General features: G+C 41.7%; 1 protein-coding gene across 1 annotated transcript; it reads right to left on the bottom strand.

Moving 5' to 3' along the window:
- Positions 1-4,571: 4,571 nt before the first annotated feature.
- LOC125307293 (photoreceptor-specific nuclear receptor-like) lies at positions 4,572-11,159 on the bottom strand. Its single transcript, XM_048263187.1, has 8 exons — positions 10,407-11,159; positions 8,630-8,780; positions 8,213-8,316; positions 7,386-7,676; positions 6,728-6,909; positions 6,135-6,375; positions 5,705-5,810; positions 4,572-5,528 (listed from the first exon to the last, which is right to left on the bottom strand). The coding sequence occupies exons 1-8, from the start codon at positions 10,498-10,500 to the stop codon at positions 5,396-5,398; spliced, it is 1,302 nt and encodes a 433-aa protein (XP_048119144.1). The 5' UTR covers positions 10,501-11,159; the 3' UTR covers positions 4,572-5,395.
- Between the last annotated feature and the right edge of the window lie 2,576 nt (positions 11,160-13,735).

Genomic DNA, 13,735 nt, shown 5'->3' with positions numbered 1-13,735 from the left:
GTGTGTGTGTGTATGTGTCATACGTATGATTACTGTGAATGTATGTGTAGCAGATAGGACGTGGGCAGCAGGAATTGTGCCTTGATTGAATCAGGTGGTGGCCGCTTGGCGCTGCACCTTTAAATCCAGCAAACTGCCGGTGTCATTAGTGTGTTTCGCTACCCAGACTTTCGGTTTCTTGGACTCTTGTGTCTGCGTGTTTCAACGAAAATTCACCGGTTTAGAGTGTGACCACTACGATCTTGCTGAGTGCTGTTTGTTGTGCCGAGAATCTTGGCCTGGGTATGTATGAGTAAAAACCAGACGGCATTAAGTGATCGCTACAGAATTACAACTAAACAAACTCCTGGCTAGACGCCGCGGCCTGCGTTCATACAGGAGGACCGTCGTAGGCCACCTTGGCCACTGTTTTTCCTGTGCCCTGTTTTTTAGTATTCAGTTGTGTGTGAGCGTGTGTGTGGGAGGGAGGCCCACCGTGTTGCCCATCAGCCTCTCTCTTGTGTGTGTTGCTGTATGTTTCATGTTTGTACTGTATGTTGTAGTAATGTTTGTATTCTAGGCCATTGGGTTAGTGCAATATTCTGGAGGGGTAACAATCTTGTTGTGTGGTCACTGGATTGCTGAGTGTAAATGATTTTCTGTGTGTGACCTGTGATGTGCCCTATATATTCTGTGTTTGCTTATTGAGTCTTGCTGAATCTTAATTGAGTGCTATTTATTCAAACACCTTGATTTTGCACATTCTAGTCAAGTCAAGTTTATTTATATAGCACATTTCATACAGAGGTCATTCAATGTGCTTTACATAAACAAAACCAAACAATAATAACAAATAAAAGCATAGAAGGGCAATATAGTCCAAGAATAGTTAAAAGGTAAAGATCATAATAAAAAGAAAACCTAAAACACAAGGTAAAATCATTTAAAAATAAAGAATAATTAGTAAGCATTGTTGTCCCTGTCCCTGAGTTTGTTGCCCAGAGGCCTAATGTCTGTTTTTAACGTGTACATCTAACTTGTGAAGAAGAATAAAATAAACTGTTTGTTTACTTTTATAATACTCCAGCACCTCTTTCTCCATTTATGTCCCTTTATTAGGATAGCCTGCTTGTAACATCTAAATCTCAGATTGTTGGTTTTCAACCTGTGACAAAGTCCCCCCCTAGGGGTCACATGTGTGTGTGCCTGTGTATATGTTTATGCACATGTGTGTATATGTTTATGCACATGTGTGCATACAGTGGGTACTAGTTAATGTTGTGCATGAGATTTCCAATTACCGTTACAGTGAATTGTCACTAGATGGCATCAGTGTATAAGGAATGACCAGACTGCTAGTAAATTCGTGAACGTGAGGTAGGTAGCCAGCCTACTAAATTATTAACTTGCAATTGCTACGCTATTAAGCATATTAATGCAATACAGTTAATGCCAATGTTAACAGGCATTACTAGTATACTTCAACACATGGAAAATGGTGATTTAGTAGGTTAAGTAGTAAACTAACATGTTAATTAACTAGACTAGCCAGACTAGCCATGAGAACACAGAATATGGATCATGGTTGAAACTAATATTGTATGCAAACATACTCAATACAACAAGTTAACATTTCTGTGACCTAATGGTGAAGTATGGTAGGTAACTTACTTTCGGCATTTACGCGCACAGGAAATAGGTACATCATTATTCAAAGTTTAGCGAGAGGCTACAGCAATGACTGCAAAGCGAGGGAAAGTAAAAATGGGGTTAGGGGGAGTCAACACTTGATGTCATCACTTTGTCTCTCCTATCACAGACTTTCTCACAAACTACCAAAATGTACATATATTTTATTATCACAATTACTATCTATAGGCCTATATACTGTTAAAATGCACTTCAAATAAAGTGAGCATTGGCAAAACCGGTTGTCATTTTTATTTTTGAGGCAGCGGGTGTGTTGGCAGCTACTGAATGTAACTTGCAATCTAACCATCTTAGAAAATCAAGTAATTAGTGAAGTTACTTTAATGCACAGGGCGAAAGATAAAGATGCATTGTGAACACTTGTATCAAAGGCTGACTAAGATCCCATTCTTAAAAGGTTGGTAACCCTCATCAGTGCTGTGATACTTTCGGAAACCAGATTGTAACATTTCCAAAATATCCAGCTCAACTTCAAAAAATACATTAAATAGTAGTAATTTAAAAATACTCTTGTACCTTCTACCAGATGGTAGGGGGACTGTCTTTCCTGTCCAGTGCTGGCTGTAAAGGTCCTGAATAGTTGGTAACTCAGTCCTTGTAATGCGCTGCACTGAGCTGACCACCCTTTGCAGAGCTTTGTGTATCATGCTGTGATGTTGCCAGTCAGGATACTCCCAATGCTATAGTGGTAGAAGATGGTAAGTATTTCGCCGACCATACCAAACTTCCGAAGCGGCAGAAGTCTTGCTGCCTTTGTGACCATACGGTGTGACCAGCTCAGATCCTCGCTGATGTTAATTCTAAGGAATCTGAAGCACTCTGTAGTCTACTGTCCGCTCCTTGCTTTGCTGACGTTGAGCAGCAGGTGTTTGTCCTGGCACCAAGATGTCAGGGTTGCCACCTCTGCTCTGTAAGCAGACTCATTGTCACTTGTGATGCAGCCAATTATGGTGGTGTCATCAGCAAACTTAATGATGGTGTTTGAGGTGTGAGTTGCCATACAGTCATGAGTGTACAATGAGTACAACAGGAAGCTTAACACGCATCCCATGTGGGCACCAGTGCTGCTTTGATTGCTTCAGGAATGGTGTGTGTACCTGTGCATGTGTGTGTGCACATATGCATGTTGAGTGTGTGTGGTATGTGAAAGAAAAAAAAAAAGAGGCCACATTAACAAATATTTTCTTTGTTCAAATAAATGTACAGCCCTGTACTTATTTCAGCTGTGTGACAGTGCCATCTACTGGCTAATCTTTAGAATAACAGTGTAACTAGTGAGGTATACTCATAGCCAGACAGTTATTTTAGATTGAACATGGCTGTGGTTGACAGCACGCACACACCTCTCTGGGAAGGGGTAGGATGTTAATATATTAAGGCATACTAACTTTTTTTTATTTTTCTCTTTATGCAAACAGTAAGCCTTTCATTTAATGCAGCTGCATTTTCCTGCAAAGCCAGAAAGTCCTAACTATCTCTACTGCTATGCCACTGGCTTCTACCCTGGAGATATAGAGATCAGATTTGTTCTCAATGAATGCTCATTCCCAAGTCTGACTTAATGTACAGGGAGGAACGGAACTTCAGCATGACTTAAAAGCATAAAGATGTAAAGTCAATCTTTCAAAGCTGATTCATAAAAAAATTACCTCAAGCTAATTATCCTGTTGGCAATACACACTTTTTGACCATACACTATCGGGTACCAGGAGGGTTGGTGTAGTGTGTAAATACTTCCTGATTGAATTCTTACTAGAACACAAGGTACAACAGATTCCTGTCCCGCAACAGACAGTAACAGATTCCAAACTCAAGATGGTAGGATAACCAACATTGAAACAGTACTCAACGTTTAGGTGGCTTGGCACCATTAGTCTACTTGATCAACTTGTCCAGATAGTCCTGTTGGTGTGGAAAGTTGTTGGTGACCTCTGACACATAATACATGTCTTCAGCGTTTTCTGTAAAGAAAAGCCTATCAATGCCAGGCGCTCTGCCGAAGCAGAAAAGTGTTCTCAGTGGACCAGCATTTCGTGTCCACGGAGTCCCTGCTTGTCAACCTAGTGTAGGCGAGGATGCTGACTGCTTTGTAATCTGCATAGAGACACAGTATTTATCAAAATTATATAAAAAAAAACTGTCCACATTTATTGATGGTCAGAATTTTTGGATTAATGGCTTATTTGCATAATCAATTTAATACATATTCTCATGTGTGTATATAACTGATAATGTAAAAGCTATAAAGAAATTCTGACCGATATGCTGTTGTTTTTGTCTCTTTATATTTATTTGGATTACAAAACATTTCCTCATTACTGTAAACTGTTCATTTGACCATACAAATCTGTTTTCATTCTTTTATAGCTGAATCACCTAAACAGAACTTTCTTTCGGAAATCCCATTTTTATGCTGCTGACAGACAATGTATCCCCTACTTTAACACACTCTAATCCACAAAGTGACAAGTAGGATGGCACCGCTACACCTTGATAAGTAAAAGTCCCCAGTAACCTGTAGAACTACACTATTACCATCCCAGTGTTCAGTTTTCTGGGGTGCTACAGCCAGATATGAAATTAAGTCATAGTCAAATGTAGCTTACCCATCCTACAGCAAACCACATTGATTAGATGTACTATGAAATGTATCAGTTAGGTGTATGGACACAGCAGCTATAGATATCTGTCTATTGACACTCATTTAATTGACACTCAGTCATTCAAGAACTGAATTAAATTTTTCCATTGGTAAACTGTCCACTGTCATGACTTTATTAGCCTACGTATGTTAGATGTTGAGACGCCTTACCACGTTCAAAATTTTGCAGATGCATGGAAGCAAGAATGGTTGTCAATATTGCATGATTCAAGAAGGAGCATTTGGAATTGTGATAATTTATTCACACAAAAGGGATAAATGAAAAACAATAATACTGAACAGAACCCCTAAACCCCAAAACAGTCAGGGATAGACATATAGTGCCATATAAATAAAACTATTTTTCTTGACATCACTATAGAAGTAAAAAAAAAAAAAAAAGCTTGAATTCATTTTCAGTGACAAAGCTAAACAAACAGATACATGATGAATCCTGACACTAATCTAGCATTGGCTGTCTCTCAACTTACATGAACATACAACAGAAAGGTCCTGGAAGCAAAGGAAACCCTATGGTTTGACAGAATTAAAGGGGGGTCTATATACATTTAACAGTACAGTAAATATTAAGTATTAGGAATACTAAGAATTTATACCTTGGTAAATGTATAATTTCATAATGGTAAGATAATTTCTCTAATTTACAAATAAAATACATTGTGAGGGATACTTGAGGCAGTTTTTAGTTTTTGTGTTTGTGATCAAGAGACCTTAATGACCATACCTGAGCGAACCTGAGGACGCTGTATGCAAAACGCATTGTTCGCTCTGAATAAAATCAAGTAAACGTCAACAGTGTGCGGTAGAACTATTCCAATTTTTGCTATTTAAGTATGTTCCTGCAATCTACCTGCACCTAACCAGGCTGTGCGTGGATCTTGTTATAATTTGGAACAAGTATAAGTAAGTTCAGTTAATGACCTGCAGATGATAGAATCTTGCTGTGGTTTGTTGCTTGCCAGCTTGGTTTGTACCCATATGTATTCCTGTGTTGTTGTTGACCAGTGCTAGTGAGAGGTGATGAGTAGATGCTGACATCCTGGGCTAGTTCTTGAACATGTCACACAGGAGTTTCTCCATGGGCGTGTTCCCAATGGTGCGGTGGAAGAAGAGGAGCTCAATCCGCTCTGAGCTCACCAGCCTCAAAGATGGCAGCAGCAACAGCAGCCTCCCAAACCTGCACACACATGCACCGCATGTGTTAAGTGGGTGTTTGTTTTGTGTCTATGTGTGAGCCGTGTGTGTGTGTGTGTGTGTGTGTGTGTGTGTGTGTGTGTGTGTGTGTGTGTGTGAGAGCCGTGTGTGTGTGTGTGTGCGTGTGTGCGTGCGTGCGCGTGCATGAACACAAGATACCTGGCAGGTTGGCCTGGGTAATGTGCACGGATGTGTTGGCCAAGCATCACTTGTGATTGGTCCTGCAAGTTCTCCACCTGATCAGGGTCCTTTAGACCTCGAGCCTCTACTTTACCAAGAGAACATCACAAGGCAGAGACAGGGAAGGGCAGGAAAAAAATGTATTAATAGGGGTACACATATTGGACATGAGCTTTTCTGATCTAATTATATGATGATTAAAATTGAATTCTAGTCCTCACGAATCATGTCTACAAACATGCATATCTACATCCACTATACTGTTACTTTTTAACCATTATTGACCACAATCTCTAACCAAAATCTAAACATTGCACTTATTTAAATGAAAAAATCAAACTGTGACCACTGAATATACCACTGAGACCCTGGACCCTGTTTCTTATTTCTGACTACAACCATGCCCCACCTGGCTTGAACAGGACGATTGCTTTGAGGCAGGCCAGCTCAGTGGGGTCAGGGATCAAGGTGCGGAAGTGGCTGAAGATTTCCTGGAGCAAACGCACATCCACGCCAGGTAGCGTGGTCTTGCAAGACATGCTGGGAGCCAGATCCGGCAGTGAGAGTAGAGGGCAGCTCTCCAGTGGCAGTGACCACTGGATGGCACACAGCAGGAAGAGTTCACTCCAAGCCTCCTCAAGAAGAATCACCTTATGGAAACACACCAGTGAAACCAACATCCACGTTCACAACTTTCTTTACCGTCATCAACATCAGGAAATGTTCAAGGCTTCCACTCATATCATTAACATAAAAAAAAATCAAGGCTTTTAAAACTGTCATCTCAGACATTGTTTGCTGCTGTCATCAATTACGATGGTCAGTGCTAGCAGTTTGAGTGCAGTCATGACTCATAGTTCTGGCTACGTACATGAAGTAATGTTTAAGGAATGGTAGTTTCATATTCAGTATAAGCCCATTTAGCTCTAAACATTGGTTACCTTAAAAACCCCAAAGGGCTGGGACGAAGGGGAAAGGTGAAAAGGTTCTCCTGGTTCCTACCTGATCTCTGAAGGGCAGATTGGAGAAGACGGGCAGGTTCTTGGCCCATTTCACAGACATGAAGAGGAGGCGAGCTGAGGTCTCGTACACGTTCTCAGGGCTGCTGGACTGGTACAGGGACATGTGATAGTCTGAGGACGCCCTCTCCGGCTCGTTGCTTGTCACATCGATGTTCTCATCAACTGCGGGGTAATGTTTACCCATTACTATATTTACTGTATAATGAGGACTAAATATTGTACATCAGATGTTTAAATTTGAAATGCCTTTTGTGAAGAGAAGGGAGGAATGAACTCAGGCTATGTTAATGCTCAAGCAGGTGAACAATCCAAACTGAAACAATGGTGTAGAACTTGATTATACATGTTGCGATATGTCCAGTGCCTTTTTCTGTATGGTTTTATTCTCCTCAGTTCTTTTGTTTTATTTACATTTAGTATTCCCCATGCTGCTGTATATGTTTGTACCTGCTATCCAACTCATTCTTATGCCTTTATCATGCTGTAAGCCTCCCATAAGGATCTATTCTGGTACATTTCTCCGTTAATTTCATCTAATGCTGCCCCTCCTTGTACCTTCCCTCGTCTGCTACTCTTTTCCATGCCTCTCCATTACTTTTCAATCACACTCTCTTCTGTCTCCCCCCTTCCTCTCGTACCATCCTCCGGCTCCAACTTGGCACATGTCTCAGCGGTCATCAGGCTGGCCATGAAGCGGTGGTTGTTCTGGGGGCTGGAGGCGGCGTGCTGCGTCTGAGCCGAGGAGCTCACGGCGGAGGCGATGAAGGGCCGCGAGACGACGGAAGCACAAGCCGACGCCGAGGAAGATGAGGAGGAGGAGCAGGTGGTGGGCTCTCGCGTGGTGGCCAGGTGCTCTTTCTCTGGGTCGATGTCCAGCGAGTCGAAACGCACCTGAGCAGTGCTGCGGGGCTGCCGCTCATTCTGGACTGCTGTAGGATGGGAAAGAGGGAGGTAAAGATGATTTCAAGAGAAGATAACACAGAATAGAAGGTCTCCCATTTTATTATATTATATTGATTTTATCTTAAAATCAAGACTGTTCCTCACTGGTTCTTCATTGGTGGCATGAGTTGCCTAGTGCTCTGAGTTCTTGTGATAGTTTTGGACTTTTAAAGTCTCTGTTCACCTTGCTCTTAATGAATTAATTATCTTACAGTTAAAAGTTAATCTTACATACAAAAGTTATGTTTTGTATGTTTATGTTTTTTGTTAATATGAAACTTATTATTTTCATTGCTGATATTTCATATTGTAATTGTTATTGATATTGTTTTTATTATTACTATTGCTGTTAACTTTAATGTCTGCTTTTTAAACTTTATTTGAAATTATTATTTTTAACTAATATAATGTTTATATTCTGTATGTCACTTTGGAAAAAAGCATCTGCCAAATACCATAACCATAAAAGGTAGGGCGCCATGTTAGCTGAGGTGTCTGCCATATCTAGTTTGAGGGCACGTACCATCCTTGTTCATGCCAGCCTGGAGACACTTCTTCAAGCGACAGGCCTGGCACTGGTTCCGATGGGCTTTATCAACAGGACACATGCCAGTACCTGCCTGGCATCTGTAATGCACAACAGAAAAGCAACACATTTGATGGTGCAACCACATTTCCCCTAATTTAAAATATATTTGAAGTAGTACTATACATAGTACTATGAAGTAGTACTGAAACAAAATTGCTACTGTATTGTGTCAACAATTATGGCAAATAAATCAAATTGCCAATGAATGTAAATATAGTGCATTTTAGTAAGTGTTTAGTAAGCGTAATTTTAGTATAGTAAGTGTTTGATACGGTTTATTTTAGTAAGCGTTTGATACAGTTTACTGCTGTCAAAAATGTCTTGTTGCAGTCAGATGTTATTTTCCTATACCTGTAGATGAGCCTCCGCCTGACGCTGCGTTTGAAGAAGCCACTGCAACCGTTGCATGCGTAGATGCCGTAGTGCTTGCCACTGCTCGTGTCCCCACAGACCTTACACACCAGGGTTGGGCTCATGGCCTTGCCAGGAGCAGGGCTTTTGGCTAGAAGAGGAAGAAGGAAATGGAGACAGTAAGAGATATATGACATTTGTGTGTGTGTGTGTGTGTGTATGTGTGTGTGTGTTACTGTCTCATTCTGCAGGTTAGGTGTGTGTGTGTGTGTGTGTGTGTGTGTGTGTTAGTTACTGTCTCATTCTGCAGGTGAGGTGTGTGTGTGTGTGTGTGTGTGTGTGTGTGTGTGTGTGTGTGTGTTTGTTTGTGTGTGTGTGTGTGTGTGTGAGTGTGTATGCCTCATTATGTTTGAGAGAGCATGAATGCGTGTGAAGTGCATGAATGAGAGAGAGAAAGCATGTGTTTGGCTGTTTGGCTTCATGCCTTTGTGGATGTCTTGCATTGTTGCATTGTTTCAGAGGTCAGTTAGCCATCTGCGCTCTGTTGATGCCTGTGCAAGTGTGCTCCCTGATGAGCTGAAATGGACAGTTGAACTCTAATCCACTTCTCTTCATTATTAACCTAATGACTATGCAAGTTTTTCTCTCTAGACTTATTTTTATTATTATTTTCCAGAAAGCTTAACATTTCTCAATGGTGAAATGAACATCTAAAGAAAGTTTTACAAAACTGTCATCCCAAAAAAAATATTATAAACTCTAAATATATACAAATGGCATTGCATACAGTAATTGTTTCTAAATAAAAACAATTACTGTATGCAATGTCATTTGGTCATATAATCTCGAATTTAACATAAAAAAGTTTGTTCTTGGTCCATAAAGCAGGTAGTTTTATGCCATTGTTTTGTCAAGCAATACATTCCACCATAACTGCTCTCGTATATTCCTGGAACTCTTGTCAGTTTGTGATCATGAACAACAACCTGCCTCATCCATTATTCTAGGTAATGTTTTGTAAACGCGCCAGGATCACTTCATGAACTTAAACTATCACAACAAATCCTATTTACCCAGGCAGAATGACTACCTGTTGTCTGAGGTCTTTTCTTTGTGCCCTGCCTAAAGTATTTAAACATAAACATGGAATTCCTTGAAATTTCAGGTCACAATTTTACATAACCTGTCTTGAAATTATTTTGAGAAAAATTGCACATGCAGTGCAAAATTGGATGCAAAATTTAACATGCGATGTGTTAAATTTCACATTGTTGCTCAACTGGCAGAACAGTTGTGCAGCAGTAATTGTTATTAACACCATGGTTGTAGGGACATCTATTTTAGTCTATTGTACATTTCTTTGGATAAAGTTGTCCGTTAAAGTTGTTTGTAAATAACAAGTCGACCCTAATTTATATGATGAGCAAAGTGTAAAGTCTAAAATCTAAGGTAATTTGATGTTATCAAAATATATTGGTTAATGTATTGACATGAAGAAGATCCTACACATAATCATCAGTCACATTATGCTCTTTGCTTGACTGTACACTTTGCCAGTCATTTAAATTGGGGCCAGTAGATGTTTTTAATTAATTTGCCATTTGGAATTCTGGCTTTTCCCTCACACAGTCCCTTGTGAATTGCAACTCCTGAATAGAGCTTTCTTGTATCTAAAGTGGGCCAGCCATGGACCTTCTTTTGCCTGTGGATCGTTCTATGTCTCTGATGTGTGGGAGGATGGTGTAGTTGGGTGGGTGTGTGGTGTTGTGGGTCTTACCCCCTCTGCTGTCATCTGTCCCGCTGCTACCAGGAGACTGGCCCGGGGAGGTGCAGGATGAGAGGAGAGGCAGCTTTGGGAGACGCTCGTCCATCGTTCCTGTTTTCGGACAAAATAGCTGGAGAGGGAAGAGAGGAGGAGAATGACTGACCCAAGGGAAGTGCTGGAAACACCTCCTCCCCTGCGGAGCTGACAGGAGTCACACCAGGGGTCCCTCAAAGTTTGACTCCGTATCCAAGCAACCGGACCCTGTGGCGATCACGCGTTGTTTCCCCTGCCTCTGCTCACACTGCGGCTTGGTCCATGTGTTTGGGAAGCAGGCAGTTTTTTTGTGTTAATCCAAACAAACGCAGATGCAGAAAGTTAATGGGGGTCCTCCGGTCAAACTGCAGCGTCGGGATGTGATGGTTTGTGTCCCATCTAATGGGACAGATGGCTGACTGTGTGTACTGGTCAGAGACAGCTGTCCTTGCGTCCACTCATCTCGCTCTGTCTCTCCGTCTCTCTGTGTCACTGTCTCAGGTCAGGCAGTCCAGTCTTTGTCTCTTGAAAGCGTTCCCTCTAGTGAACATTTGGTTGCCAGCAGAACTTCTGAGGGGCGCTGAAAGGTGTTTGAGAAAACGGAGGGAGTCGGTGCTGAAGTTTGCTGTTCCGTCGTTGTCCCTTTCTGTCCGTCGCGTGTCCAGCATGAAGTCAGGGACAGTGGGCCTGTGTGTGTGTGTGTGTTTGTGACAGAGAGAGCGAGAATGAATAAGAGAGCATCGTGTCAGATGGGGGCTACTAAAAGGTATCGCTGGGGGATTACACTCAATGGTTGCTGTGTAAGCAACACGCTTATTGGTCATCCTCTTAATCTTTACTGTCCATTCAGAGTTTCATCAATCAGCCGCACACACACACATGCGAGAGCGGTAGGCGGGGCTGTTGGGGGTAACTTTTTAATGCCCCCTCAGAAGACCTCATTTGTGTGTGTGTGTGTGTGTGTGTTTGTGCATGTGTGTGTGCCTGCGTACGTCCATTGTGCTTTAGTGTGTGCGTGCGCGCACGTGTGTGTGTGTGTCTGCATGTGTGTGTGCCTGTGTGTGTGTGTGTGTGTGTGTGTGTGTGTGTGTGTGTGTGTGTGTGTGTGTGTGTGTGTGTGTGCGCGTGTGTGTGTGTGTGTGCGTGTGTGTGTGTGTGTGTGTGTGTGTGAGTGTGTGTGTGTGTTTGTGAGTGTATGTGTGTGTGTGTGTGTGCGTGTGTGTGTGTGTGTGCGCTGCGTGTGTGTGTGTGTGTGTGTGTGTGTGTGTGTGTGTGTGTGTGTGTGTGCGTGCATGAGTGTGCAAGGGGCACACTGATGGAGGACAGAGGCGCTGTAATCTTAGACCTCTCTCTGTCCTTCTCTCTCCAACTTGCTCTTTTCTATCTTTCTTTCTCTCTCTTTCTGTCTGCCGGGGTGCCCATCCGTCAGCGCCTCTCTTCAGCGCGTGTGTTTAAACGTGCTGATTAACAGGGGCTGGGGGGGGGCATTATTATGTTTGCCAGACCTTCAATTTGTATCGGCCTCTTTCTCTCTGCACTGCGAAACCCTACCTCGGCTCCCTCGGCCATGTTTGGTCTGTGTGATTGAGCCCGGTTCATAATGAGGCTGACTGTTTGCCAACCTGACGGTGCCCACTGACTGTGTTCCTGGTCCCCTGAAACAGGGGGCAAATACTTCAGACCAGTTTAGAGGGATGGTTATATTGGGGGTGGCCACCAACCTAATTTGAATGGAATATTAAATGGCCCAAGTTTTGCATGAGTTAATTCACTTCTTTATTGGGGTGGTGGAGGCCAGGGATATACATTATTAAAGAAGGTTTATGGGAAAATCAAGAGAGGATGGAGAAAAGGGAAGAGACCATGGCAGATGAATGTTAAAGTTAAGACCAAAATGAAAACAGCCTGACGGAGGCACTGTCTGAAACTATCACTGTTATGATCATGGTATTGATGGCAAACAATTTTATCTAATTTTAATGTTTCTGTTTTTTTCCTGACTACACTAGAATACTTTAATGCAATGTAAAGCAAAGTAAGCTATATACAGAAAATACAGGGGAAAGATTTAATTAGATCAAGCATTTTTGCATCGATGCAGGACTGATATTGTCCTTAAGTCGTCCAGTAAGCTGTATGGTATATTCTAAATAAAGGCATTATTTTTGAAGTATCAGTGCAGACAAGACAATAACTCATGAAAGTCACCCCAAAAAGATGAATTACAATCTTTAAACGCCATCCACATTTTCACCTGAAAATCTATGTGTTTGGAGGGGTTGATCCTCTTAAGATGCTTACATGTGGGGAGTTTCATCGTAAACACCAGCAGATTACAAACAAAAGCTGACACCAGCAACTCTGGATACGTAGAAAAGTCCCAAAACCATTTAAAACAAGCTAATCAGATTACAGCTCTGTGCTCAGCGCCTTCTGTCTTTCAACGGAAAATAAGACGGAGGAAGGCGGGAAGAGTTGAAAAAGACTGAAGGATGATGAAATTAATAGAAATAAACCCATCTGCGATGAGTTTCTTTAGAATCATTACATGTTTTCTTTCTGGCAACATATTGCTGGTAATTGGCTGCTGTAACTTTGGTTACACACAGGGCAATTCTAATGAACCTACCACTGATGCATGACTGATGCATAACCTTTTTTGAACATACTTCATGTATGTGTTTGTGAGTACAATAAACAAAGTAAAAGTTTATGTTCATTTGAAACATGAAATATTTACATCCAATGTTTAAATTTGCTGTGTTGCAGGTTAACCACCACTGGTGATTATTGGGTACATAAAGCACTCAAGATATGCATATAATTTTTAAAATGTCTCCAAATGGTGTTTAAAGGCCCGTTTTTGTCGTTTTTGGTACTCCTATTCATTTCAATGCATTCCTATGGAAATCGCTGTTACTGCAGTTGACATGATTTTGAGTCATGTGTCTATTGTGCATAATTACCATTTAACTGCATTTAACTTGCCAGGCTTGTGTGTTTAGTATAAAATGTCCTGCATCTATATGCAATTGCATCACAACACTATTGGCTCAGATCAGCCTGTCTGCGTCAGAGCAATCAACAGTTGGCACAGTTGTTTTCCTTCTACGCTACATCATGTCCTCTGTAATCCTTCAGGCTGTCATGCTATGGCCTTCACCCAGCGGGCACTAGTGCGGCACATAACGGCAAACAAGGGACTAATGCGCTAATTCTTATGAGCAGCTTGTGATAATTAGTCATCCAGAAGGCATAATTAATGTGAAGAACGATCTACGTGTGATTACAGCCGCGGCAGAGTGTGA

The sequence above is a fragment of the Alosa alosa genome, chromosome 14 (genome assembly GCF_017589495.1).
Source record: "Alosa alosa isolate M-15738 ecotype Scorff River chromosome 14, AALO_Geno_1.1, whole genome shotgun sequence".
Lineage (NCBI taxonomy): Eukaryota > Metazoa > Chordata > Actinopteri > Clupeiformes > Clupeidae > Alosa > Alosa alosa.
Note: the sequence above shows the minus strand (reverse complement) of the source record. Positions and strands in the feature narration are given on the sequence as shown.

Bases quoted from the DNA above. Each gene is read 5' to 3' on its own strand.
- LOC125307293 (XM_048263187.1), bottom strand. From the start codon at position 10,500: ATGGACGAGCGTCTCCCAAAGCTGCCTCTCCTCTCATCCTGCACCTCC. The intron at 6,910-7,385 runs GTACGAGAGGAA...ATTACCCCGCAG, and splicing joins CAAGTTGGAGCCGGAGGATG to TTGATGAGAACATCGATGTG. The intron at 6,376-6,727 runs GTAGGAACCAGG...TGTTTCCATAAG, and splicing joins ATCTGCCCTTCAGAGATCAG to GTGATTCTTCTTGAGGAGGC.